This window comes from Stigmatopora argus, chromosome 14 (assembly GCF_051989625.1).
Source record: "Stigmatopora argus isolate UIUO_Sarg chromosome 14, RoL_Sarg_1.0, whole genome shotgun sequence".
Classification (NCBI taxonomy): Eukaryota; Metazoa; Chordata; class Actinopteri; order Syngnathiformes; family Syngnathidae; genus Stigmatopora; species Stigmatopora argus.
In genome coordinates this window covers 13,775,105-13,802,843 of record NC_135400.1, presented here as the reverse complement: position 1 = coordinate 13,802,843, position 27,739 = coordinate 13,775,105, and the positions used below count along the sequence as shown (strand labels likewise).

The following is a 27,739-nucleotide window of genomic DNA, read 5'->3' as shown; positions in this document are numbered from 1 at the left end:
ACTGCCTAGCAACCACTTGGAAACAAAGCAATCAGTGAAAAAAGCGACGGTTTTACTGTATTTGCAATATTCTTATTTTTTAATTAAGCAGACAATATAGTTTTTTTTAGAGAATGAATATTTTTTGTCACCTAAATGAGGAGTCCTCTCGAACGTCAAACACACCAAGTGCCAAAAAATCCCTTTGGGAAGATGTGTGTGCTGGTAAGATTATCCCACATTTTTATTTGTAAATTTAATATGTAGGAGTAGCAAATAATTTGAAATTGGTTTAAATATGGCTCTGCATTGATATGTCAGGAATTCCTTTGCATTTTTTTGTATCTGTCATTAGCTGTGACAGTGTTTTAAATCCTTGTACTTAAAATGTGTGCCTTTTTACGTGATATTTGAAATAAGCTGTTTTTTTAATAGCTATAGTCTCAAATGAATCACATTCCCGATCAAAATACCTTTTTTTTCAAACTATACATTCCTATTGTTGGCGTTCTTGTCTTCATCAGTTCTATATTTTATAGATTTTTTTTTTTAAATGACATTGATTTAATTTTTATTATTTATTATGGAATTTAATGAGTTAGTTTTTGAATGTTTGGTGTCCAACGGCTACTAATATAAGGATATTTAATAACATTTTATGCCCAAAAATGTGTTTGCCTATAACATTAACGTGAACCAAAACAAGACTACATGAATCCGAATATTTACTGTTAAGAACCTAAAAAAAAATAACTTTGCATACGTCTAATGATTGATTACTTTTGATGGAGTCGAATAATCATGTACTTGCAAAAGAAGTAATTAAATTAAAATGATGTGTTTGTTTTTAGAGTTTGAAGCAAAGCAACCCACTGCTCCAGATCGGACATGTTCGGAAGCCTCCTCCTCCAAGGTAAAAAATTAAAAATAAAAGTGAAATACAACTGAACTGTGCAAATAATATATACATATTAGTTTGACTCACCAACATATAGCAACAAAAAACGGATCAAGATAAAGCCACAATATAAACATGGGAAAAAAATGAATACATTTTATTTATTTTATAAATGAATTAATTATTTTCCAACTTTCAGAGCCTCTTGGAAGATGACGAGGAGGAGGAGAACACCCTTCTGTTAGACCTGGACCCCCTTCTTCACTACCCAGCCCACGCGGGGTTCTCCGTCTTTGGGGTCCCTCCTCCCGTCAACCACCGAAAAGGAGCTCAACCTCCTTTTTACCCGCAACCCTTTCAACGTAAGTCATCCACGTTTGTCAGTTTATCATCAGCGTCCGCTCTCGCCTTTGTTTTTGTCCGGCAGATCCCGTCACACAATACATGGAAGAGAAGGTGTTCCCTGTGCTTTTACCCGCGCTCGAAGCGATGCTGAAGGAAGCAAAGAAGCAAGGATGTTTGCAGGTTTGCAAAATGCTAAATTCATATTCATTTTTTTTTTTAAATCCACATCTAGCTAAAGCTAAGCTATGATTATTTAAAATTACATTTAGCATTCCTCCTATTTTGTTAACTGCACTTTCTCAATTCATTCATCTTCTGAACCACTTATCCTCACAAGGGTCGCGGGGGTGCTGGAGCCTATCACAGGCAGGAGGCGGGGTATACTGCCGGACTTCTTGCCAGCCAATCACAGGGCACATATAAACAAACAACCATTTACTCACATATTTATACATGGGGACAATTATTTGAGTGTTTAATCAGCCTACCATGCCTCATTTTGAGATGTGTGGGGAAACCAGAGTACCCCAAGAAAACCCACGCAGGCAAAGGGAGAGCCATCAAACACCACACAGGAAGGCTGGGGCCCGGACTTGAACCGCCGATCTCATTACTGTGTGGCGGACATGCTAACCACTCTTCCACCGTGCTAATTTATTTCATTCTAAATATATTTATATAGTACAACAACTCTAAAATGTAAAATTTGCCTTGATTTTTATTTCATTGCTGCAGATTTAGCCAATTTTAAAAAAATGAATTAGCCAAGTATTATGATGCTTTTAATGGGCTTTATAGCCTTATTTTGTCTCACGCGCTCCACAAGCCGTGAGTTCATTGTATTTTTTTCCCCTCCTCCAATCAAGATAAAGTTTGTTTTCTGAGAAATAGAAAAAGCCATAAAGATTCCCCCGAGAGGCTCAACAAAAGCGTCCTTCTTCCACACGATGGTGTGACGCTTGCCGTCAAAGTCAATTTTCGCAATTGGAATAAAATGTAAATGAGGCCTCTTGGGAATGGCAAAGGATTATCTTCTTCTCCTACGAAAATATTATGGGCTTAATGAATATGTCCTCATCGTGTATGCATAATGAAAAGTTATTTAAAAGCAACATTTCACTCCTTCTTCCAAGGCACACAATATTGGAAGACGTTATTATTTTCTCTAACGCAAGATGTGAAAAGGGCAAAAGAGAAGCTAAATGTAAATTTAAAATGAAAAGAAAGCAAAAGACAAATCATAACAAACACAAAACGATTTTAGGCCTGGAAATTTTCCAATGTTCATTTTCCACCTTGATTTTGTCTTTCAGAAAAAGGTAATAACATTTAATCCCATTGACTTCCTGGTGGAGTGGCTCTACAAGTAAGTTACATGCTATTTGTAATTTTCATCCTTTCCATTCATCCATGCTGATGTATTGCTTCTTTCCTTCCCAGTCACAACCCCCGCAGAAAAGGACAACCCCCACGACAATTTAACAACATCCCATTTGTCCGAGCTTGGCTCAGTATGCAGTAAGTGTCATCATGTCGCAGAAATATTGGATTGGATTGGATAACTTTATTCATGCCGTATTCGGGAAATTTCGTTGTCACCGTAGCAAGAGGGTGAGAATACAGACACAGCAAAAGACATTTTAGACATAGATTGATAGGTAATAAGTAAGTTAATAAATAAATACATTAATGTACATGTACATATACATGTACAGATACAGATATACAGATACAGATATACAGATACAGATATACAGATACAGATATACAGATACAGATATACAGATACAGATATACAGATACAGATATACAGATACAGATATACAGATACAGATATACAGATACAGATATACAGATACAGATATACAGATACAGATATACAGATACAGATATACAGATACAGATATACAGATACAGATATACAGATACAGATATACAGATACAGATATACAGATACAGATATACAGATACAGATATACAGATACAGATATACACATACAGATATACACATACAGATATACACATACAGATATACAGATACAGATACAGATACATAAATATGTATCTACAATTATCAATTGATGATGATACATGTCTAACTATGTGGCTCTTAAAAAACACAAATGCATAATGACTTCCATCCTTAGTAGACATTTAACATATTTAAATTGGAAATGCTGGTAGCAAATGAACATTTGTCAACGAGTTCACTCATTTTTGTATTTTTTTCCCCACCTTGTTAGTCCGAGACCACCCATCCCTCTGTACCTGCAGCTGAGCGACGACCAGGCTGCCTTGATCATCCAGTCTTTTTGGAGGGGCTACAAGGTACATGAAACCAGACAAAAATCCCAAAAATCCAAATCAAGTACTACCGCTGCAAAACCGTTAGAGGGCACTATAACATATAACATAAACACTCATCCCTTCAGTTGATGTTCAGTTCAAATAAACTCCTGTTTGCTCACAACACACTACAATTCAGACAATTTAATATTACTATATGTAATCCCCCCCCCCGTCCCCCATTTTCATCACTTTCATAATCATTTAAAATACATAGTAAACATTCATACAGATGATGTGGCTCTCTTTGATGCCTTTGATGAATACTGCATATGTTGCAGGTAAATTCATCACATGTAAAAAGTAACTTCTACTTTTAATAGCACGTCCTTTCCTCCTTTTTAAAAAGACACAGCAATTTTCACTGAATGCGGTATAAAAATAAAAAAAGAGCTGCAGGGTTGACTGAGGGTTTTGGTGTCTTTGAGGACACAAGCACCTCATCATTTATTTAAAATACACAAGATATTTTAAGCACGCCGGTGGCTCAGTGCGTCTTTCCGTGTTGTGCATCTTTCACATCTTTGTGTCCTTGCAAAAAAAGCATGTGATCACATATGGGTGGAAGTCATTATGAATTTGTTTAGTGCGCAAACAAATGTTCCCTTTTGACTGACATTGTTAAAAGGTATTAATTATCTATCCAGAGCTGTTTCTAATCTTCTGCTTAGCAAGGGGAGCACAGGATTAGATGAGTTGCAGCACAACTCCAACAATAAGTTACGAGATACTTTTGTATCTCGTCCTCTTACTTTAAAAAAAAAAGACCTTTTCTTCACGTATTCAGATAAATCCATATTTGCGTCGTTCTCTTTCTATTTCGAACAGCAAAAATATTTCTGACGTTAGCATATCCCTGCAGGATTATCGTTTGTAGTCAAGCAAATTTTTCGCTTTCGTCAGCCTGGAGCTCTCATACACACACATTCTTACCCTTTCTCGTTTGTTATATAACCCCCCGTGACGCAGCTTTGACTGCAGTGTAACGAAGGAAAACAAGCATTTTTTTGTGTGTGTCTGTGTGTGTGTGTGTTGTATATTTCACATCTGCATGAAAACATTGCACACAGTCTACGCGAGTGGAAAACAAGCTCTCTTAATGCGATTGTCTCTCGTCTCTGGTCCTGTCAAACTCCAGCAAGGGGGTCTCAATGCATTATTACATAATCGTCTTTACACCGTGTGCCTTAACACTGCCTGCTAATCCATTGGTCCGTGCATCCCTTTGAATGTTATGCTAGCACGTATGGATATACACACTCATTGAGCTGATGGATAAGACGTGCCAGAGTTCACAGTTAGTCAGAAAAAAAACGTCAAAACGTTCGCCGGGAGGTTTACGTTTAGTGGCCAACCATGTGAGTCGGCTGGGAAAAAATAGAAAAGTCAGTCGTCAGCAAAGAAATTATGTAAAGCCTTTAATAATGCAAAGGATCCGCGAGAAAGCGGTCGGGGTTTAGCTCTCGGCTTCTCCAAGTCACGTGGATGCCGTTGCCTTTTGAGGGCTTGTTGCTTATTTTGGGATGTGTTGTGGTTTTGGGCAGGAAATCGATGGTGTCTAGATGGGGATTGACGTCCAATCAAATCAATTTCAGTCGGCTCAGTCCAGATTGGACGTATTGTCGTTGTCAGTGACAGCTAAAGAGTTGAAACGCGCATATTTCTAAGTAGCACAACATGTACACTGGTTTCCAGTAGGATTGGTTATAAGAAATGTTTTAAAAGGGGCATTAATTTGCAGTTTTGGTATTTTAGAAATATGAAGGTAAGCCGCATTGTTCTATTAAAAGTCAACGTGCTCCCAATAAATGTGGTGTGTGGCCTCGTCATATCATAAAATATGCAGATAGATCTATGTACTCGAGGAATAAAAAGCAGACAGTCTAAGCAGCCAGATTCAAAGCATCACCATATTCGGGCACTTTCTTCCCACATCCTCCCCTCCTTCACTTGCCATCATATCATTGACCTTAAAATTTGAGTTAAATAGCCTATTTCGTTATTATGCTATCGCAAAATTCCTTTTCTGACCTCTGTGACCTTTGACCTCATTACCCCAAAAATGTAAATTCACTTCTTCTGTTTGATATTACAAATATCCTCAAAAACCTTGAATGCAAACCAATTTCTGACTTCTGTGACCTTTCCGCACATCACCCCGAGACGTTATAAGTTCTTGAAAGCAAACATTTACCCGTGTTGGAGAACACGAGTCTTTCAGGTTGCTATTGGAGTCCACATTCATTCATTTGTTGTGCTCCTCGTGTATTGTTAAAGAAAAAAAGTAGGGCAGTGTGAGTGCTGATTCTACTTGACATAAGGGCGAAAAGAACTGAGAGTGGTACACACACATACTGGCAGTCACCCAGTTCGCAGTGAAGTCAACGGTAAAAGTGGGTCTGTGTTTCCGCCTGAACGAGCTGCTCCATGAAATGTTTGAAAAGAAAGGCTGAAGCACATTCGGCTGGAATGTGTCCTGTAAGACTCTGCATTTGGTTGATAAAACTAAAACCTCCCTTGACGATGTGACCCAATTAATTGGATTGGATTGGATAACTTTATTCATCCCGTATTCGGGGAATTTCGTTGTCACAGTAGCAAGAGGGTGAGGATGCAGAAATAGCAAAGGCATTTTAGACATAAATAGATAGCCATTAATACCCATTATTAAATGCGCCTATGTACGTAAACACAAAACTGTACATTGTTTTGCATTCAAACATTGTTTTCTTTATTGTCAAAGTTGAAAAATTCTCAATTTTCATATATTCGGTGGTTTCTTTCACATTATCACAGCATGTTTTTCACTGCTGTGTTGTTTACTTTTAATTGGATTTAAATGCATATATTTCTTTATTTCGATATGCATTCATTCTCATTTTCTAAGTATTTTTCTACTGTTCTTAAAATGAGTGGAACCTCCCACGTCAAGCCAATCCGATATGGGACTGGACTCCCACAGGAAATAATGTTAATTAATGTGTCCCTAATTCAAACTGTCACCATCATAAATTAATTAACAATGCCGTGCACGCTTTATGTAACATTCCAACACTGCAAAAAGTATCAAAATATTTATTAATGGGCTGCCATTGACGACTATAGACATCCAAAGCATTGAACTGGGAGGCTTGGCAAAGATCATTCACTGCCAACCCTCCCAATCCAAACAGATTAGACATCAATGGAAGTAAATGAGTGAATAAGATGAGTGTGTGATGATGTTTATTTAATGTTTCTTAGATCCGGGCACAGCCTCTCGTGCAGGAGTTGCGCCGATGGCAAAGGACCCTGAGGGAAACCCGCGACATTTCCAAGGCCGTCACGGACTTCTGGGTTCGCATCGAGAGGCGAGGTGAGACCCCCCGTGACCCGTTTTTTTGCAGCACGCCAGGTCGTGTGAGAGCTTAGCGCCAAAAGCCAAAGAAAAAGCAAACCGGCTCTCGTGCATTGACCGCCGCTTTCAACTCGCGCACATTCCTCGCCGCAGCACGGCTGCTGACCTGACATTCTATCTAACAGGGAGGGGCTTCAGTCTACTAAGCCCCCCCCTCAAGCCCACTCTCCCCTTTTTTTGCAAATAGTCAGATCAGCATGCCGGTCAAATCGCTTTAATTCCACTTATGTTTCAAGTGTGACGAGAGGAGAAAAAAAAGGGAATAGAAAAGTGGACTTGTTTTCGGGAAGCCCCCTCGTGGCCCCTCTTTTCCCCTCCAAGGTGAACCGGGAACAGCTGCCATTCCACATTTCACAGCACGGTGTCCAAGTCGCTCTGGTGTAAAAACAATCAGTGACCCATGGAGGGCACGGGGGTGACGGAACCGGCAACAGGTGCCGTCGTCATTCGCGGAACATATTTTGATCCTGTCGTATGTTGACTGGGTCAATAAAAATAGATAGACGTCCAATCAGTTTACAATCATTTGTCACTAGTAGATGTCCAATCCATTTGAGCTGACAGCCAATGAATAGTCATTCATTGCCTGTCATCCTTAGACATCTATCACTGTCAATGGCAAATATATATAATAATAAATGATTAATATGCACTGTTAAAAAATATTTACAGTAAAATAACGGCAGTATTGCTACTTTTGATGTATAAAAAAGGAAAAGTTTTTCTACCAAATTAACAAAAACTAATTAAAGTGTGGCCCGGTGGAGCAAGTGGTTAGGGCGTCGGCCTCGCAGCTCTGGGGTCTTGGGTTCAAATCCAGGTCACATCCATCTGTGTGGAGTTTGCATGTTCACCCCGGGCCTGCGTGGGTTTCCTCCGGGTACTCCGGTTTCCTCCCACATTGCAAAAACATGCATGGTAGGCTGATTGGACACTCTAAATTGACCCTAGCTTCGAGTGATTGGTTGTCTGTTTGTCTACTTGTGCCCTGTGATTGGCTGGCCATTAATTCAGGGGGTCCCCCGCTTCTGGCCTGGAGTCAGCTGGAATAGGCTCCAGCACTAAAACAGAAAGTCGGCACTCATGATTTACCTTCCTGGGCCACACAAAATGATGCGGCGGGCCAAATTTGGCCCCCGGGCCGGCACTTTGACACATGTGTTTTAGAGCATACAACTGTAAGTGTGATGTGTGAGGACTATGTACAAGTTGGACTTATTTTGTGACCTAAATCCACCTTTTGTTGGTTCACAGTGGGCACATCCATGACACAGGAAACAACGGAAAGCACAGAATCGGAAATTTCTGACGTGTGTGTCACGGTGGTGTCGCCCACCCTGCTGAGCACGGCTTTGCCCACCCCGCTGATCACCCCAGACGGCAGCGATATGCTGATGCCCTACCGGCTCGATTTGGACGAGCTGAGCCGCACCGATTCTACTTGCAAGTCGTCGTCCACGTCCAATTAAAGGACGCGGTGGAGGTGTGTCACAAAACATTTACATTTTTTTTTTCAAATGTAAAATTTCAATTCTTAAATGTTATAAATTTCAGAATTCAAGGTCACTAGAAACAATTTTTTAAAATTTTGCTGGTAGAAACATCATTTTCAATGGACTGGTTTTGCTAAAGATGCTTTTTTTTCTCCTTTATATCATCAAAAAATAATTTAAAAATATCATATATCGATGTCAAATCGATATATCCGTCAAATGCAGACAAAAAAATCCCTGCCAACCCCCTAGCAGTAAAATAAGTGTTTGTTGTGACATTATGCTAACAGCTAATTTCTATTAACATTTACAAGGCCACTAACCCGTCCGTCACACGGGGCATTAAAACGCTTGTAACCGATCAAACGCGACCAAGCGGGGATTTATGCTATGATAGGAGCATCCAAGGCTTGAGCTTCACAGACCATCAACATGTCATTTTGTCAGCAGTCACGTATTTCCGTACCAAAAAAAAATCACAAAATAGTTCCACTGAAGCCAGGAAGTGTGCAGCAGACTCATTGTTTAGCAGGAAATGATCCAAGTGAGGAAGCAGGTGATAGAAAAAAAGGGGCAAAAAAACAAACACACACCTTTTTCCTTTCAGATTATCATTGAACCTTGAAATATTTTAATGTTGACTAGTATTGCCATTTTTTTAATGATCTAGTTCCCATGTGTCAAAGTGGCGGCCCGGGGGCCAAATCTGGTCCGCCGCATCATTTTGTGTGGCCCGAGAAAGTAAATCATGAGTGCCGACTTTCTGTTTTAGGATCAAATTAAAATGAAGAGTATAGATGTATATTAAATTTCCTGGTTTTCCCCTTTTAAATCAATAATTGTAATTTTTTAAGCATTTTTTTATGTGTTTTTAGTTCAAAAACCATTTTGTAAAATCTAAAAATATATTTAAAAAAAGCTAAAATAAACATTGTTTTAGATCTATAAAAAACTGAATATTCAGGGCTTTTAATCCAGTTCTTTTAATCCATTTATTAAAAAAAATCTAAATATTATATCTAAAATGGTCCAACCCGAACTAACCCGAGTCTGACACCCTTGATCTAGTTACTCCAAAAAAACATATTTCTTGATAAAGATGATAGAACAAAATATTCTAATTGAATGTACAATATGTCTCTATTTACAAAAAAATAATCCCAAATTACGAAACCACTTCTGGAATGAATTAATTTTGTATAATTATGTACATAAATCCACACACAGGAATCAAGGGATGGAAGTGTTTCGCCCTTTTCTTTGCCGTATGAGCCATGTTAGCCATTTTCCGGCCCTCCTAGCACCACAAAGTATGACACTTTTCCTCAGTGTGGTCTGGTGGTGATAAACCGCCAATGTGCTCGGCTTCAGAAAGCGAGATAAGGGTCACGGATCTCCCACCACGCACGTTCTGGGGCATGAGAGACAGCTGCCGCTCTTGTTGGGTGGCGTGATTAAATGATCTATTTCATTCTGAGGACATTTGATAGCACTAAGTCCAATGTGGGCTCGGCTGAAACCGGATAGCAGCCATTTGCTGGGCAATCTGTGCAAAAAAAAATGTGTCTAGTAAATCACATTTGTGGGCAACAAGATGAGACACAGACCAGGGGCGGAGTTTTTTGGGGGGTGCAATGGGATCCGGACCCCCGCCTCTAGATGCGTGAAGTGGTTTTTGTTGGGTGACGTGCAGAACTATACCGTATTTTCACGACTATAAGGCGCACATACATTTTCTCCAAAATAGACAGGGTGCCTTATAATCCAGTGCGCTTTATATATGGACCAATACTAAAATTGTTATCACGATAAAATAAAATAAATCAGTCGATAGGGTACACCATCCTCTACAGCTCTCACAACTACGGCAAGCAGCCCCCGACTCTACTATTTTCCCCGTAGAAAAAGTACTGTGCAGTGACTGCTGGGATGTATAGTTCTTTTGTCAATACACCCAATGGATTGTGGCCTGGACATCGACATCAAGACAGCTTTACGAAGGATGGAAGACAGCGTTGGAATAGTTACGCTAGCTACTATTTGCGAATGGATTGTGGCCGCCTGGACGAACGTATATAACTCAGCGTTTTCGATGACTCATTTGGACAATTGTTAAATTCGGACACAGAAAATGAGGACTTCGATGGATTTATGGGTGATGGTGACGTGAGTACATTGTAAAATGGCTAAAGAAAGTACAACCGAACTCAGTTTTGCTTCCGTTGCCTTTTTAAAAACGTGTTTGCTGGTGTATGTTTTGCCATGCATGGCTGCGTCTTTAAAACGGTGCGTCCTTTGTGTGTGTAAAATACAGAAATAGCACTCTTTACTGACACTGCGGCTAAAAATACAATGTGCCGTATAGTCGTGAAAATACGGTAATCTAGTATTTCAGTGTTAAAATGTCTGCTAGGTCCGCCCGCCACTTTGGGTGATAAAAATGACATTGACAAGAAATTGACATTTAATCAAACGTACTAAACATGACACTTTTATTGAACATTTTTTTCCTGAATTAGTTACAGAAAGAGTTAAGTGGTTCTTTTGTCATCGTATTTTGCTAGTAGTGGTTTGGAGGTCGGATGAATGAAGATCTACGTTAGCATGCTGCGGCGCTGCACAGTCACAGCTGTGAAAACTTAGATCACCCCCGCCGAGTTGTCCACATGGAACAGTCCGAAGGCAACATGCCACAGGACAGGACAAATCCAAACCTAGGAGTGGGGGAAGTGAGATTGCCCCGCCCCATTTTCACTTAACATAGAAATGTGCAAATTCACCACATTTATAACACGGACAATTGATGAGATGGAAGAGTCCATACTTCCCGTCAAAAAGTTCTGATTGGGTCCATTAGATGTCCGTTTCTTTTGAGCACTTTGATTGGCTGGTGTCGTCACCCCACGTTTACACTGAAATGTTCTCACATGACCTCCACATAAATAGTATTGAAAAATACGTCGCGAGAGAAAGGTCTACATGTAGAAATGGTGCCGAGCATGCACACGTACTGGAAGGTAGTCGACAGTGTAAAATGTACAGTCACGTGGTGTTATATTTTCAACCCGACATCCACATCAAGTGTCGAAAATGTTCGGAAATAACTCACACTTTATGTTCAAGTAGTCAATGAATCCAAAGAAGCCTGTGCTATTAACCCTAATTCCTGCATGTTAACTCATTGGCTGCCATTTTGCAATTAGAATTAGAATTACAATTCATCATCCATGTTGTTAGTGAGTCCTCTTTTGCAAACAATTATTCCTGAACATGTTAACCCTGGCTTGGCCTCAAAGTCAGTTACTGCGCCCGTTTTAGTTTTTTGTCTTTTTTTTGTTTATTCTTTAGCGCATGAAGTGCCACTCATTATTATTCACAGCCATTTTGTCATCTAATGCGTAAAAAGATATGCACTGCCTAGACTTGAAAATCATGTTGCAAAGAAAAATGTAAAACAACGGCACGCAAATGCATGAATGAAAAGCAACCATAAAAAAATAATAGCAGTTGTCACATCGTATTGTGTAAAAACCAGTGATTCCCAACCGCTTAAATCTCAGCACATTATTGTAAAATGTATTTATTCTTGGTATTTTTACAGTACGTTTTTATTAAGTGTTCCAATTTCTGAATATTTTTTATTTGGGGAGACGGGAAAAGATTGTTTATTTAGCCGTGAATCACCAAATTAATTAAAAATATATATATATAATGAGTAAAATAAATATTAGGAATGAAAAAAACACAACTAAAACCCAAATAATGCAATCAGCGACATTTCCTAATTAGGTCATTTTCAATATGTTGTATTTTTTTATTGTGAATAATTATCATCAATATCCATAACTACTTTTTTGAGGATCAAACTGTGCTGCTGACCACAAATAGTAAAAATACACACTTTAAAAAATCCATTATGATAGTGATTTAACAGACAAAAAATACCCCCAAAAATGAAAAATAATTTCCCATAGTTTTTAAAGTAAAATCACAACACTATAAAAAATGCTGGCATGAAAAAATAAAAAATGTGCCTCAGCTCAATTAACGTTGGGAAACACTGATTTAAACATTCTAAAGCTAATTCATGAATTCATAATGCAAAAAAAAGTAAACAAGCAAGCAGGACTTTTTTCCCCAATGTATATACTTAGACATATATATTTAAATATATATATATCACTACTACAGTATGTACACAGCTTCTCAAGTGCAAGCCCAAGTCTCGCTCCCACTGCAAAACCCACGCACACATTGCTTGAAAAAACAGCGTCGTCTTGCAGAAACGTCCTCCCGTGCGATAAAGTTCCTCGCCGTTTAATCCTCGCTTCCGTCGCTTCTGTGCGGGTGATGTTTTTTTTTCTTGTCACTTTTTGTGTCCATGCAAAAAAAAACGTAAAGGGGGCGGAGTTTCGCGAAAAGGGGTCGTTGTTTTGATACCGCCAGGACTGATGGAGGACAGAGCCGGATGAAATATGTTCACAGTTTTAAGGAAGAAAAAGCACTTTTTAAAAACGGTTAATATATTTTTTTAAGATCTGCTGGTTGAAATTTGTGTGCTCGAAGACGATTGGCTCTGTCCTCCATGGCCTTGTTTTTACACGCAGTATTTGATTGGCACAGAGTCTGTACAGAGTAATAGTGGCATCTGTGTATTTTTTTTAAATTTTTTTTGTACGATCGCCTCCTTTTAGGAACTTCGTGTCGGTCCCTCGTGGTCATCTCGCCGAGCTCACCACAGCTGCCTTCCCGTGTAAGTGGGCGGGGCTGATGGAACCTGTGGCGTGGGGCACGGGAAGGTAGCGAGTTAAATTTGTTGTCATGTACAAATTGGGCCATTTGTAGTTAGATATATGATTTATCTATTACGAAAGACGTGTCCAAAGTCACACTCGAGGGGCCAGTTAAGGCCCGCCATACATATTTTGAAAATAGCATTAGACGAAGTGGGAAAACTATAGAAATGTTATATGGATTAGAACAAATATTCTATTTAAAGTAGTCAAAGTCAATGTCTGCTTCCATGTAGCTTTTAAGCATTTAAGCTTTTTTTAGGTAGCTTTTATGCATGTTAATTCAGTTGTTTTTAAATGTTGTTTGCTCTTTTTAAGGTGGTAAAAAGCATTTTAGTTTACCTGCTGTTTAATTTTGCAAGACAAATTGCTTTTCTACTTATCTAAAAAATTGAGTGATGTTTTTAAAGTTAAATTTAGGAAACTTCGTCCAAAAATCTTAACCCAGGTGGACTGTACTTTATAAAATAGTGAACTTTAGGGTTTTGATAGAGTAACAAATTGATATGATCCAAAATAGTAGAAAATCTTTGATCCATATCTTTTAGATTTGCTGTTTTGTCAAAAGAATATTTTTCTTTCTCTAAAATGTCACACAGCAAATCATCAAAAGTCACAATTTTTCTTGCTTCAGGGGAAATGTAACTATAATTTAGTACATAATATTTCATTATTAAATCCTGATTGGCAAATATATCACATTTTTGTCCCAAAAAATCATTATATATTATCATCAGGAAATTCTGATTTAAATACACCAAGTGCGTAAAGATGAAAAACTGTTGTAAAGTTTGGACACGCCTGCGTGATAGGCTTCATAATCAAATATAAGTAAAATACAAAATACATGCATACTCATTCATGCACATTGAAAGTGCATATTGGTCACTCCAATCAACACATGCGCAATCAGTGTATGACAATATTGAAAAATGTCTATCTAATTGTTGTATTGGACTCGATGACAGCACTAGATTCCAATCATTTTTGAGCGGAAGGGCTGGCAGCATAAAGCACAGTCAATGGGAATATTAATGTAATGTTATTGCAGTTAACAAGTGAATGCGCGCCACGAATCGTTTGGTAGCGTTCAGTAATGCTATGAGAGAAACCATAGCATGGTTAAAAATAGTGACAAGGAGATATATTTTAGACGCTAAGTGCAGGAGGTAATTTAGTAGTTGCATAGCAGCTAAATGGAAAAACCAGAGCGGCCATTCGTCGTGTTTAATGAACGGCGGGACAGATAGCGTGGCGGCTTATTTACACACTCGTTTCCCGATAGGCCAGACACAAATCAAAGTCAGCTGAGTGACCGTTTGTGTCAAAGTCTGTTCATGCGTGTGCTTACAAACCGCATTTGAGCATTCATTCTGTCTCATTTTGATATTAGCTGAACTCGTTCAGAGGAAAAGATGCGGTTTTACATCTTTTACGGTTAGTTTTTTTTTACCCACAGGGTGCGGGAATCTTTATTTTGGAGGATTTGGGTGTCAAATTAAAAAGAAAAAGCCAATTATTGCAAAATGTATTTAAAATTCATTTTACTAACATTATTTCCATTTTATTATTATTTTTAATTATATTCATAGCGTTTTAATATTTGATTCATTTCAAATATTTATTTTTGACTATATGCAAAACATTATTTCAATGTTATTATATTTATTCATAATGTTTTAATATTTTGATTTATTTCAAATATTTATTTTTGACTATATGCAAAACATTATTTCAATTTTATTATTTTTACTTATATTTATTCATAGTGTTTTAATATTTTACTTATTTCAAATATTTATTTTTGACTTTTTCAAAATAAACTTCAATATTTATAGATTCCCATTCACATTTATTTACATATTTCATCCCAATTGCTTTTTTTTTTAATTTGGAAATGTGTTCATTAAACTTTTTATCTATTTAAACACCAAAATAAAATTAAAAAAACTATGAAATTAACATTTTGAAATAAATAAAAATGGAAATAAATAAAACTTGAATGCAATCAATACAAGTTTTAATGTATAATTACCAGAATAAATCACATCTGAAATAAGGATTGATTTATTTCATTTTAAGCAATCTTGGTCTTTCAGGGCTGCTCTACTTTAATTCCATTATTGAGATTAGATGAGATTAAAAACAGGAAAATAGTTAGAAAACACTGTAAATGCACATACTTAAGATCCTTCAATAATGAAAATGTCAAATAAATGCTCAAATATCTTCCAAAAACCACTTCAAGAACATGCACACACACTTTAGACTTCAACCTTGCTTCTTTTTTTTTAAAGGGACGCACACATGAATGTGCATGCAGTCCAGTTGGCGGTCGGTCGGTCGATCGGTCGCAGCGGCATGTAAGCGGCGTGTGTACCTGCGATTGGGAGGATGTACTCACCGCTCCCCCGTTCAGAATCATGGTCATCTCGGTGGGCTGGTAGACGTTGCTGCGGAAGGGGGCGCTGGGCCTGGCGCCCGCGCCGCCACCGCCGCCGCCGCCGCCGCTGTTGTGTGGGCCGTCGCCGCCGCTCCTTCTCAGGCCTAGACGGAAATATTAGTCACTCGCTGACTTGAGGCAGTAGACGTTTGGAGATGAGCAAGCAGGGAGAATTTGTGGAATGAGTAGAAAAAAAAAGGCATCTTTCAGTTGGCCATTGGGATGAATGGATGAATGGAGGTGCACTTGTTCATGCTGACGTATGAGGGGAAGTCTGTTTTTTTTTGCGGGCGGGTGACACTAGAAAATAGGATAAATCATTGTAATTCTGATTTATAGCAATGGTACAGAAAGCTCTTGCAATTTATTGGCTTTAATGATATTTTTATACACAAAAATGCAATTGAAAAAGTTGTATTCAGCTCACTTTAATCATCACCACTGCTCAAATTGTCTTTAAGAATGCACTCATTATGCTAAGTTATGACATGTGCATAATTCAGATAACAAAGTGCTGTTACATCAAAACTTCAAATTTCAAGGTCTGTTGACTATTTTTTTTAATGAGTTTAGACTTTTTTTCAGGTTGTTCCATTCAATTTTGTAGTTTCAGCTATATTTGAAAGTATTGTATGGTTAGCATCCAATGAGTTATGTGTGAAGTAACAGTGAAACAGTTCATCTACTCCACATGTGTCAAAGTGGCGGCCCGGGGGCCAAATCTGGCCCGCCGCATCATTTTGTGTGGCCCCGGAAAGTAAATCATGAGTGCCGACTTTCTGTTTTAGGATCAAATTCAAATGAAGGGTATACTAGATGTATATTAAATTTCCTGATTTCCCCCTTTTAAATCAATAATTGTATTTTTTTAATCAAATTTTTCTGTGTTTTTAGTTCAAAAATCATTTTGTAAAATCTAAAAATATTTTTAAAAAAAGCTAAAATAAACATTGTTTTAGATCTATAAAAACTGAATATTCAGGGCTTTTAATCCAGTTCTTTTAATCCATTTATAAAAAAAAATCTAAATATTATATCTAAAATGGTCTGGCCCACATGAAATCGAGTTGACGTTAACGCGGCCCGCACACCCCTGACTCGAATCATCTTCCTACAATCTTCATTGTAAAGCCTTTCAAAGAATACATCATAAATATTGCCGTTCATTTAAACCTCAGTCCTAATCCCATTTGCTTTCTTCTCTTTTTAGGTAACCAATCAGATGTCAATGAGTGAAATCACATTTACAAAACTGAAGATGGCAACTACCTGAACTGTGGATAAAAGTAAGCCTAGTCATTCTACTTGTCAAATTAGCACCGTCTTCCCACACATTTCCAGAAAAATCCATCATTTTTATTCCTCTGGCGCGGTTGCGATGGCGGCGTACCTGCAGTGTTGTCATCGTTGTATCCGTATCCTTGATTCTCCACGAATTGCCTATGCGAGAGCGGGATGTCTTCGTCGAAGCTGGTCTCCCTCATCCGCGTGGAGCTCTGCGACGTATCAAAGTAGTCCGGCGCCGTGGGCTGCGGCGGCGGCTTCATGCACAGGTGCGTCTCGGGGATGGCGTGGAAGAGCAGCAGAATCCAACCCTGCGCCACCAGCGCCACGGCCAGCGCCGGCTCGTTCCATTCCGGCGACTTCCCCAGCCAGGCGTTGCCGTAGAGGTAGAAGCCCACCCAGGCCACCCACAGCAGCAGGGACAGCAGGCAGGTGACCAGCAGCCAGGCGGCGTGGCAGCGCCACTGCCGCGTCTTACCGCACAGGGCCAACGCCGCGGCGGCCGAGGCGGCCAGCAACAAGGCCAGCACGTAGCTGCAAGCCAGCGAAAAGTCCACGGGGAGGTACTGGCAGGCGGCCCGACCCTCCCTCAGCACGGTCAGCAGGAGCCACTCGGCGGCGATGATGCCCTGCACGGCGCTCAGGCCCAACGCCAGGCCGGTCAGGGCGCAGCCCCCTGGGCCGCGGTGCTCCCGGCCCACCCGGCGAAGGCGCACGCCTTGAACCAGGAGGCAGGAGAAGCACAACGCGAACAGGAGACCCCACAGGGCTCGCCGAAGAAGACACAGCGACTCGTCCCGCTCGATCAGGTAGGCGAAGCTCAGGCCGAACAAGCCCGCCACGCCCAGGAGCAGGAGTAGGAGGGGCCCCACGCCGCTACGCTTCTCCGCTTCGCCGATGTGGCGCAGGCGGCAAAGCAGGACCAGGGACAGCAGGACGGCCACCAGCGTTCCGCCCACCGCCACGCTCACCACCGACACGCCCCACACGGCGTCCAGGTCGCAGAGGAGGGTGTAGGGTCGCCCCATGCCCCAGCCGCAGCCCCGGGGGAGCGAGTCCGGGTCCTCGGGTTCTTGGCCGTTAGTCCCGCCGGTGACCAGAAGCAGGAACAGGACTAGAGGAAACGCCATTTCTCTGGAGGGAACAGCAACAAAAAAAAGAGATGTCAGATGGGAAATGTCCCAAAAAATGCAATTTCTCTTGAGAAAAAAAAACAAGACAGATATCATACCTGTCAACCTCTGCCGATAACTGCCCTTATAAATGATTATGATTCCCCTTACAAACCCCCCAAAAAACCTTACACCGTACCGGTGTTTGTAAGGTTTTTTGGGGGGTTTGTAAGGGGAATCATAATCATTTATAAGGGCAGTTATCGGCAGAGGTTGACAGGTATGAGATATGTCAGACGGAAAAATGTCCGAAAGCGGCGATTCTGGTCACAGAAGTCAAGGAGAAGCAATGGTGACCTTTGAAACAAATGCTGTTTTCCACTCCATTTTTAAAGGCCAGAACTACCAAGACTTTCACTGTCAATGTTATTTTGGCTATAGCTAACGCCAATCCATTTAAACTAGCCGCAATGGCGTTCCTGAGTTAACATCCAAAGATTTATTTGCAAGGATAAATTCTCACCTCAGAAACTTTTACTACCAAGTTTGCATCCTGATGTCCCAAATAGCGCAAAGTTGCTCGTTTTCCATTAGTTTCCATCATTCTTGCCAAACCCTAAGCGCAGAGGTCATGCCGCTAGTTTTCCGTAAAATATATCCCGATGCTTTGGTCAAACATTTCTGAAAACCAAACACTTTTCAATTTCTCCGGCCATGTTTTCCCAAATCTTAAGAGACCTACAATCTCAAATTGGACAGAAGAAACATAATAACTTGAACAATTCAAATCCGATTTTCAACGCTTACAGTGCAACTGTTCATATTTCTAAAATACAGCTGTCCTTCATAACTGCAATCCCCATCACAAAGCTTTAAAATGACATTTCTAATGACATCACACACTTCTGTGATGACATCATCACACCGCTGCCAATCCTGCGATTGACCTGGGCTCAAAATGAGTGTCTATTCCCGCCAATGGCCGCCACCCTGTTAATAAATTCCGAAAAACTTATTTTAACGCCTAAGCGAAATCCTCCTCCACGTCTTTTTGCACCTCAGGAGACTTAGAATATGCATATTCATGTATATTTACAGCGCTTTCATGTATCCTGCAGAGATTTCCACCAGCTCAACTTGTCCCTCCCCGTTGCCCTGCTTTGGAAATCATCATCATCAAGACCCCCTAAGCCCCCCCTGCTCACAACCCCCGCCAAACCAACAACGAGTCGTCGACTAAAACCCGCACACAAAAACAGCGGTTTGCAATGCGCACACCGACTTCCTATTCGAGATGCACTCGAGCTCAAAAAGCGTTGTTCCCCGGAACCCCCCCCTTCCCCCCGGTAACCATGGTTACCTCCCCCACCTTGACAGAGACGAGACCACTCGCCTCGTCCGTATTAAGCCGAGAGGACAGCTCCACCTCTTGCGTTTTCTTCCTCGATTCACCGCCGTGCCGTCCTTCTTTGTCGGCTCCTAACGAGCGAGCACGAAGAAGAAGACCGTGGAGACCCTCACCACGTGAGGCGGGAAGACCCTGGCCCCCACCCGACTTGTCACACTGTCACTCCTCACACAGATGGTTGCTTTAGCTGCGGGGAACACGCATTACACACGAGCGCCAAAGAGCCAGTGGTGATATACACAATCACATGCGAGAGGTCACGTGCAAAAATCACAAAATAGACCTTCGTATGCACCCACAAAATGTCGCAAATAAGACGGAAATCACATTATTTTTCTGTTTTGAGTAGGTGGGCTAGCCAATAGGAGTCAGAAAAAAATTCATCAACAATATAATGCATGGAATAATATTTTGGGGTTTATTCCTACGACTCCCAAAAACAAACAAAAATCAATTTGTCTTTGTAAAATTATTCTAATTATCCAAAAAACAAAAAAAAACAATGTCTTTGTAAAATTCTTCTAAATATCCCCAAAACAAAAAAAACAATTTCTTTGTAAAATTATTCTAAAAAAAAAAATAAAAAATAAAAAATAAAACAATTTGTCTTTGTAAAATTATTCTAAAAATCAACAAACTAAAAAATCAATTTGTCTTTGTAAAATTCTTCTAAAAATCCCAAAAATAAAAAAATACAATTTGTCTTTGTAAAATTCTTCTAAAAATCCCCCCCCCCAAAAGACAGCAAAAATAAGCTTGAATCTTTTAACAAAAAGATGTGTAATGTTTTATTTTTGTTCAGTGCTGCTCAAAAAAGTATTATTACTTTTAAAAGGAATTTTAAAGTTTTTTTATGCATCCATTTTTGGGATTATTCCAAGGTCATTTAGTTAACCTGCAATTTCCTCATAGCCCATCAAAAATAATATGTTGAATGAATCGAGTTGTGCAATATTTAATTTTCTAGTTTTGTCTGAATTCTACAGTAAACTTCAACTGGAAGTGACAAGCAACTTGAAGCCAGCAAGCCTCGTTTTTGGAGAACAATGCGAGCGAACTGATGCTCAAGAGGAAGAAAAAAAATCATTTGCAAGGTCTGCTTCCTGTTGTTTCTCTTCCATCCTCCATTTTTCCATTTCGTCTTTGTGCTTTCAACACAACACTGCATGTCTGCGTCTCCTTCCCAATTACATCCCTTGCCTCTCTATGCCATTTCAGCTTAGTACCCCCCCACCTCCCCCCCACTGCACTTCTTTGCCTCCATTCTGTGCATCTTATGTAACCGAGATGGGGGAAGGATCCAGCTTCTGCCAGTTGTGCTGCTGCACATAGGCTATGTTGGGATTCAATCCACTATATGTGCCATACATAGAAAAAAAATGACAATAATAAACGTCCAATCCATTTTGACTGGCCTTGCCAAAACGGATTGGACGTCTAATGTTGTCAAAGGTGCTGAAACATCATCATGAATTACCACACTTTACCATACAGAAACAATAGCGTATTTAGTGGATTATTTCCATATACTAAGTTGTGTTACCATCTGTTTTATAGCTCATGTGTGTGTCTACGAGTGCATCTGGCGACGTATCGATCCAGCTGGTGAGGCCACCGGGTCATCTTGCCGAGGAACGGCGCCGGTGGACGACGCCACTGGGGATTGCAGCTGAATCCGCTGTTTGCTTCTGGTAAGATCTCACCCAGGAATGTCACTCTAACTTAGTTGTGTGGTTTCGCTCGTCTATTGCTATCTTCAAACAAAAGTGACGTGTTTACATTACAAGCACCAAAACTCTTTCAGTGCACTAGTAGATTTGCAGTCAAATTTGAAGTGGGAGGGCTTGGCAGCGAATGAATTTATGATCTATCGGAATCAATGAAAGTTTGAGAGTAAATCGATTAATCGACAACTACTATTAATTTCTTATAGACTTGGGTTGGTCCGCAGGCCGCTTTAACGTCAACTTGATTTCATGTGGGCCGGACCATTTTAGATAAAATATTTAGATTTTTTTTTTTATAAATAGATTAAAAGAACTGGATTACAAGCCCCTGAATATTCAGTTTTTTTATAGATCTAAAACAATGTTTATTCTATATTTTTAGATTTTACAAAATGATTTTTGAACTAAAAACACAGTTGTTGTTTTTTAAAACTACAATTATTGATTTACAAGAGGGAAAATCAGGAAATTTAATATACATCTATACTCTTCATTTTAATTTGATCCTAAAACAGAAAGTCGGCACTCATGATTTACTTTCTCGGGCCACACAAAATGGCGCGGCGGGCCAGATTTGGCCCCTGGCCCGCTACTTTGACACATGTGCCTTATAGCATTGTTTAAAACCTTCTTTTAAATATTAATAAATATTCTCTAATTTCTTAAATGCTTTGGGAAAAAAAACATCAATAGTATACATATAGTATAGGAGTAAACATACAAAAAAAATATTTACATGATTCTTCTCAGACTAAAAAACCTCACATTGCTCATAATTAATATCAGTGCGTCAATAATTTCAACTGTCACTGAAGCGAGAGAATATTTTATTATGTTATATATATTAATAAACTGTACCCAATACCTACGATTGGCTGACCACAATTCAGGGTGTCCCCTCCCTAGAGCCCATAGTCAACTGGGATAGGCTCCAGCACCCCCCAGGAATGCATGAATGTACCCAATATGACTAATAACCATTTGGGTGTCATACGCATACGTACAAATACAAATATATGGATACAAATAACTAAACTGTGTGTGCAGTTTAGTAATCCGTGGGTACAAAATACTAAAAGTGCGTATTTTTGATCTTCTAGTGTCTTGAGCGAGAACAACTTGTGAGTTAGGACAATTTGAGCATTACATCTTGTTCCTCACGGACCTGCTGACATGACACATGCTTGCTGGGAGGGACTTTTCACACAACGTCGCCCTTGTTTGCTCATCGTGCCTTTATTTTCTTTGCCTGACATTCGTGCCCTTTACGGGACACAATGCCAACAACATCAGACAATTATTTGATTCTACTCGCTGCGATTATGTCATCAATATATATATTTTTATCTTCTAAAACAGTTTATGATGAAATTTTACCGGTGGAAGAAGTAACGGCTGGGAGTCAACATGCGGAAAAATTGAAAGTAGATTTGCCAGCCTCTTCCGGGCGACCCCGCCGTCCTAATTAGGGCTCATTAGCATTGCGGCAGGACCATATGCTAATTGACTTGGCAATTAGCGGTGCCAGTGATTAATCTCAAACCACCACGTAAACGCCTGCTATGGCTCAGGGATTCGGATTGCGGGCTTTCCTAAAGTATTCAAAATAGACTACGAGTCATGTTTACAGCCGACAGGTCATGTGGTCAGCGTAGACTGTTTCACGGGACATAAATAAACGCCACGCACGCAAGCCAATGCACTTGATTTGCAGGAGATTGTTGACAGTATACAGTAAAAGATGAAAAGTGTGGTGTGATGAGATGTGTGTCTTTAATGTTAATGCTTGTGGGGGCGATTTTAGTGTCTGTGTGTGTGAAATAGATGCAAATTAAAGGGGAAGCAGAGGGAGCCACAGATTCGAACCCACAACTGCAGATTTGCGAACCATTAGTTTGATTCCATTTGCATGTATGTTTTAAAAAAATGATTTGAAATTGGGAAAAACACGATGCGAAGTTGCTTTCAAAGCTGGTGAAAATTTAATTTCCCTGGTGATGCCCATATATAATTCATTTCAGATTTCATTTCATCCATAAATATTAGTGAAGAAAAATAACCCAGTTTTGGATTTTATAAAAACAACAACTTTAACTCAATGGCTGGGATTAATCGCTGTTAGTCCTCTCACTTGAAGCAAATTGGACGCATTTCGCTTTTTTGTCCATTTCAATGGATATTGATATGTTCTTTTTGGCCTTTGCCATCTGAGGGCAGTATTTGGATAAACTCTGACCTCAGAAACTTTATCTTAAAGGGACTTTGCTAGCATTAGCTTAATTGTCCTGAACTATAGTTGTTACAGTACAGTAGATGTAGCCCTCTTTGTTTTGTTTACCTTGACATAGTACTATGTGAGATAAACATCACCAAAACAAAACTGCATTCTGGTGAATTCTGCCTACTATTACTATTTATTCACCATTTTAATAATACATTAGAAAAACAAAATACACTGTAGTCCACTCTAAAGTCCTCTATGTCCCTCTACACCAGCAACCTTGCACACCGTGATAAATCACCAAAAAATGCAAACATATGGTCCGTGAATAAAACAAACAATGACGTCAATGGCCGTCGATGGCAGTCAAAGACTTGACCTGCACTCATGCTGATGCATCCCTGGATGCTCATTTCCCCTCAAAGATCCTTTGTAATGGCTCCTGAGTGGCTATTTGAGCTTGGTTGGTTGTTTTGTGGGGTTCCCTAAAAAAATAGGTGTGTGTGCGTGTGTGTGTGTGTGTGTGTGTGTGTGTGTGTGTGTTGGGGGGTGTCACTCTTGGTTTTAGCTGACCTAAGGAGCAGCTGAATGCAAACACACACACACACACATGTAGAGAGAGAATGCTCTTTTTCCAGTACCCCCCTCCCAATGATGGCCACATGGAGGCTCCCCAGGGCATTCCAGAAGAGTGTTTGTTTGAGGCAGCGTTGTTACAAACGTGTGTGTGTGTGTGTAAATGTGTATATATGTATGTATGTGTGTGTGTGTGTGCCTGGAATAAAGAATGACACCTCACCTCTTCACAATGATGGACTGCTTGACGCTCCCCAAAATATCCCACTGTATAGTATGTGTGTGTGTGGGTGTGTTGGTGGCAGGGGTGGGGGGGTGTAAGCAACAGAACCGAGCAGAACCAATTCCATTTGAAAAGAAATAGGAATACAATGAAATCCTATGCAGGTTATTGATAAGAAATGAAATAAAGCTCATTTAGGGTGGCACGACGACCGACCTTTTCTAATCGATGCAAACGGATCCTCCGCTGTGTGGACTCGGGAAGGAGGTGCGACAATCGACGACAATCCCTGCACGAAATGTCACATTTCGGAAAGCACCGGAAAGCACCGCGTCCCCCGCGTCGTCCGCCTTCTCAGTCCGCGTAGACGCGCTCGCCGCCGGCCCTGATGCGTCCGACTGCCTCGCTCTCGGAACCGGCGGGGGTCGCAGCGGCCCGGATGGCATGGAACGCTAAACCGAGAGATCCGAAATCGATTCGATATTCCCTTGGTGGCGTCTAAATCCTGGGGTTAAGCATCTTCCTAGTTGTATTTAAAAAAATGATAAAGCCCGCACGGAGGAAGCGGCGAGGTGCCGAACCGGTCGAGCCGAAACTGCGCTCCGCATAACGCGCGTGCAGATTAGCCCCCCCAAAGCAGCCCCCTCCTCCCACTCTGCGCGTGCACACACCCACGCGCACGCGCGTAGAGACATAGATTGACTCCACACGTCCTTCGAATTGCTGACTGACTGACAGACAAGACAAAAAAAGGATTTAAAATACTATACTTGCAGGCTGGATAGTTTGACAATCTTTCACGCATGCGCAATGACAGTTGGAATTATCTCGAGCACTATTTTGGCAGTGCAATGCATGTTTTTATAATTGTATTTTTTTTAAACAATGAAATCGTATAATGTAACGTCGAATTAATGGTCAATTGACTTCCAGTTGTCCTTCAAAATAAAGCTGCCATGGCAGCCCCAATTTACTAATGAGACATCACAAAATAATTAAATATTTGTTTTATATATAAATTATTTCATGTAACAGAACTGACCTCTTAAATATCAAGAATCACCCTCTTGCTACTGCCACAATGAAATTTCCCGAATACGGGATGAATAAAGTTATCCAATCCAATCCAATATTATACAAGCTTTCAGTGCAGTTGACAGAAATAGACATTTAAATTGATTGGACTAGACTAATTAGTTATGTTGCTGATGTTTCCCAAAGCAAAAGCATATATTTATTTTGATATATTACAAATCAGTCTGTTTCCATTTAAAAGTACAGAAATCAGAGAAAATGTTTACCTTTGAGAAACTCAACGAGTATAATTTGGCCATTTTGTACATATGGAATGTCTCCATTAATCAACTATCGCAATAATTGTTCAATTACATACATAATCAAGATAAACAAACATTTTTCTGAGTCACTCGTATATGTACTTACTATTTCTAGTTCTAAAAGTCGTCTCGGTTTGTCTGCATCACTGTTACAGTGACCCCTATTGTTGAAATCATGCACACCAAATGGAGTAGCAGTAAAAATATCATTTATAATTACAGTTTAATCACAAAACTCAAGTTACAATGTGCTTTCCTTGCTAAAGGAATGCATTTCCTGCACACTGGTGGTTGCAAACTAGCATCCAAGGCGCTAAACTTATCATTAAAAGCACTCGTTGGCTCCCACGCAAATACATTGCAGGCCACATTCAAAAATTCAGCTGCCATATTCAACCACTTTATGAAATATGCATACATAATGTCCACCCTCACCCCCACTTGCATTTCATTTCGAAAAACCCCGTCTTATTGTGAAACAATCTTATTTCCTGTTTAGTGTCTTGTTATCTCCGTGTACTTGTCAAAGCTGCTGTGTCGTTTGTTATTGTGGTCGCCTCAGCTGCTCCACTCCATCTCACATGGGGGGTCTTTTTTAGGATGACGACCCCCACACTCCCACTAGGACACCCATCATTCCATTTGTTGCCCTTTGAGGAAAAAAAAAAGAAATTGGAATCCTGCTCTTCTTAAATCATCATCTTTCTTATATTAACCATTGCATATTCATTTTATGGCCTTCCATTTAAAAAATATATATTCATAACACTAACCCTTTATAAAAATGGCAACATGTTCTCATTTTTAGCACTGTAAAATTTTCACACCATATTTGAAACAGAACATATTCATACCTGTCAACCTCTGCCGATAACTGCCCTTATAAATGATTATGATTCCCCTTACAAACCCCCAAAAAACCTTACAAACACCGTACCGGTGTTTGTAAGGTTTCTTGGGGGTTTGTAAGGGGAATCATAATCATTTATAAGGGCAGTTATCGGCAGAGGTTGACAGGTATGGGACCAGTCTGTCACACCCACCTTTTACCCACATTGTGCTGGTGGGTGTTTCCCTTTTTACTTGTGGCAATTTCAGCATAAATCCACGATTAATGATGTGACAGGGAGGCAGGGGGAGATAAAGTAGCAGCTGAATACTTGAGGCTAATGTGACAGGTGCAACCCAGGAAGATGAGGTGGAAAGCCACTGTCGAGATGAACGGCCCTTTTCATATATCATCACCGGGGGACGCCGCCGATACGCTACAAGGGGGCTCGTTAGCACGGCAATCATCATAAATTGGCTGTAAATGGGAAGGCCTGAGCCTACTAGTGGTTGATTACACGGTGGATTATAATTTGACGGATTGATAGCTGAGTTTTACACATTGATGTTCACTGCGGTCAAGACAGGGGACGTTCACGTTTTCGTGGTTAAATGACGGAACGCCCATTTTTGTAGTACTGTAAATCAAGATTTTTTTTTATAGTTACCAGGCAAGGTAGGTTAATTGTAGTAGTAAACCTCTCTGACTAGTGATGTACTAAAATGATGCAATTTCACTTATTACATTTAGAGACAATTCAAATTAAAGTTGATAAATGCGTATTTTGTTCAAGGTTGCATGTCCCATTTTTGTGGTACTGTTTATCAAGATTTTTTTCATAGTTTGCAGTCAAGGTAGGTCAATCTTAGTAGTACACCTCCCTGAATACTCACAAATTCAAAATTATGCAATTTCACAGATTAAATTATGACATAAAATGTCCATTTACAGTAGCAATAGATATAGGTTTGTGCGTGAATGTTTGTCTCCTCTTGCCCTGTGATTGGCTGGCCACCAACTCAGGGCCCCATAGTTGGCTGGCATAGGCTCCAGCACCCCCCGCAACCCTTGTGAGGATAAGCAGTATAGAAAATGAATGAAAATAATAGCGACCTCTTGAAATGAACCAAAATTGTTTTTAAAAATCTTTTTTTATTCTGACTCGGTTCTGTTCATGCTGAATTTTTATTCCCTTACTTAATCAATACAGCTGACCTGAACTAAAACCATAACAAAGACTTGTAGTGTTTGAGTTTATTCAACCAAATATACCACCCCAATTCTTCCCCCTTATCTTATACCGTCCATCTTGGTTTTATTGCAGCGAA

At 40.0% G+C, this 27,739-nt stretch overlaps 2 protein-coding genes across 4 annotated transcripts; one reads left to right on the top strand and one right to left on the bottom strand.

The window, feature by feature from the left end:
* Window positions 1–43: 43 nt before the first annotated feature.
* iqck (IQ motif containing K) lies at window positions 44–26,326 on the top strand. The gene is made up of 13 exons (XM_077618548.1): window positions 44–204; window positions 831–892; window positions 1,077–1,239; window positions 1,305–1,402; window positions 2,536–2,588; window positions 2,663–2,740; window positions 3,466–3,550; window positions 6,812–6,923; window positions 8,220–8,448; window positions 16,905–16,980; window positions 20,485–20,592; window positions 21,056–21,189; window positions 26,182–26,326. The coding sequence occupies exons 1-9, from the start codon at window positions 114–116 to the stop codon at window positions 8,432–8,434; spliced, it is 957 nt and encodes a 318-aa protein (XP_077474674.1). The 5' UTR covers window positions 44–113; the 3' UTR covers window positions 8,435–8,448; window positions 16,905–16,980; window positions 20,485–20,592; window positions 21,056–21,189; window positions 26,182–26,326.
* On the bottom strand, window positions 12,202–24,895 carry gprc5ba (G protein-coupled receptor, class C, group 5, member Ba). Of its 3 annotated transcripts, none has more exons than XM_077618545.1 (4): window positions 24,462–24,895; window positions 17,085–18,112; window positions 15,632–15,798; window positions 12,202–13,235 (listed from the first exon to the last, which is right to left on the bottom strand). In XM_077618545.1, exons 2-4 carry the CDS (start codon window positions 18,106–18,108, stop codon window positions 13,191–13,193), a joined length of 1,236 nt encoding a protein of 411 aa, XP_077474671.1. In that variant the 5' UTR covers window positions 18,109–18,112; window positions 24,462–24,895; the 3' UTR covers window positions 12,202–13,190. The 3 variants fall into 3 exon arrangements, with proteins under 3 accessions (XP_077474671.1, XP_077474673.1, XP_077474672.1); XM_077618547.1 differs by having other exon boundaries at window positions 15,656–15,798; window positions 24,462–24,893; XM_077618546.1 differs by lacking the exon at window positions 24,462–24,895 and adding an exon at window positions 18,614–18,967.
* Window positions 26,327–27,739: the final 1,413 nt, after the last annotated feature.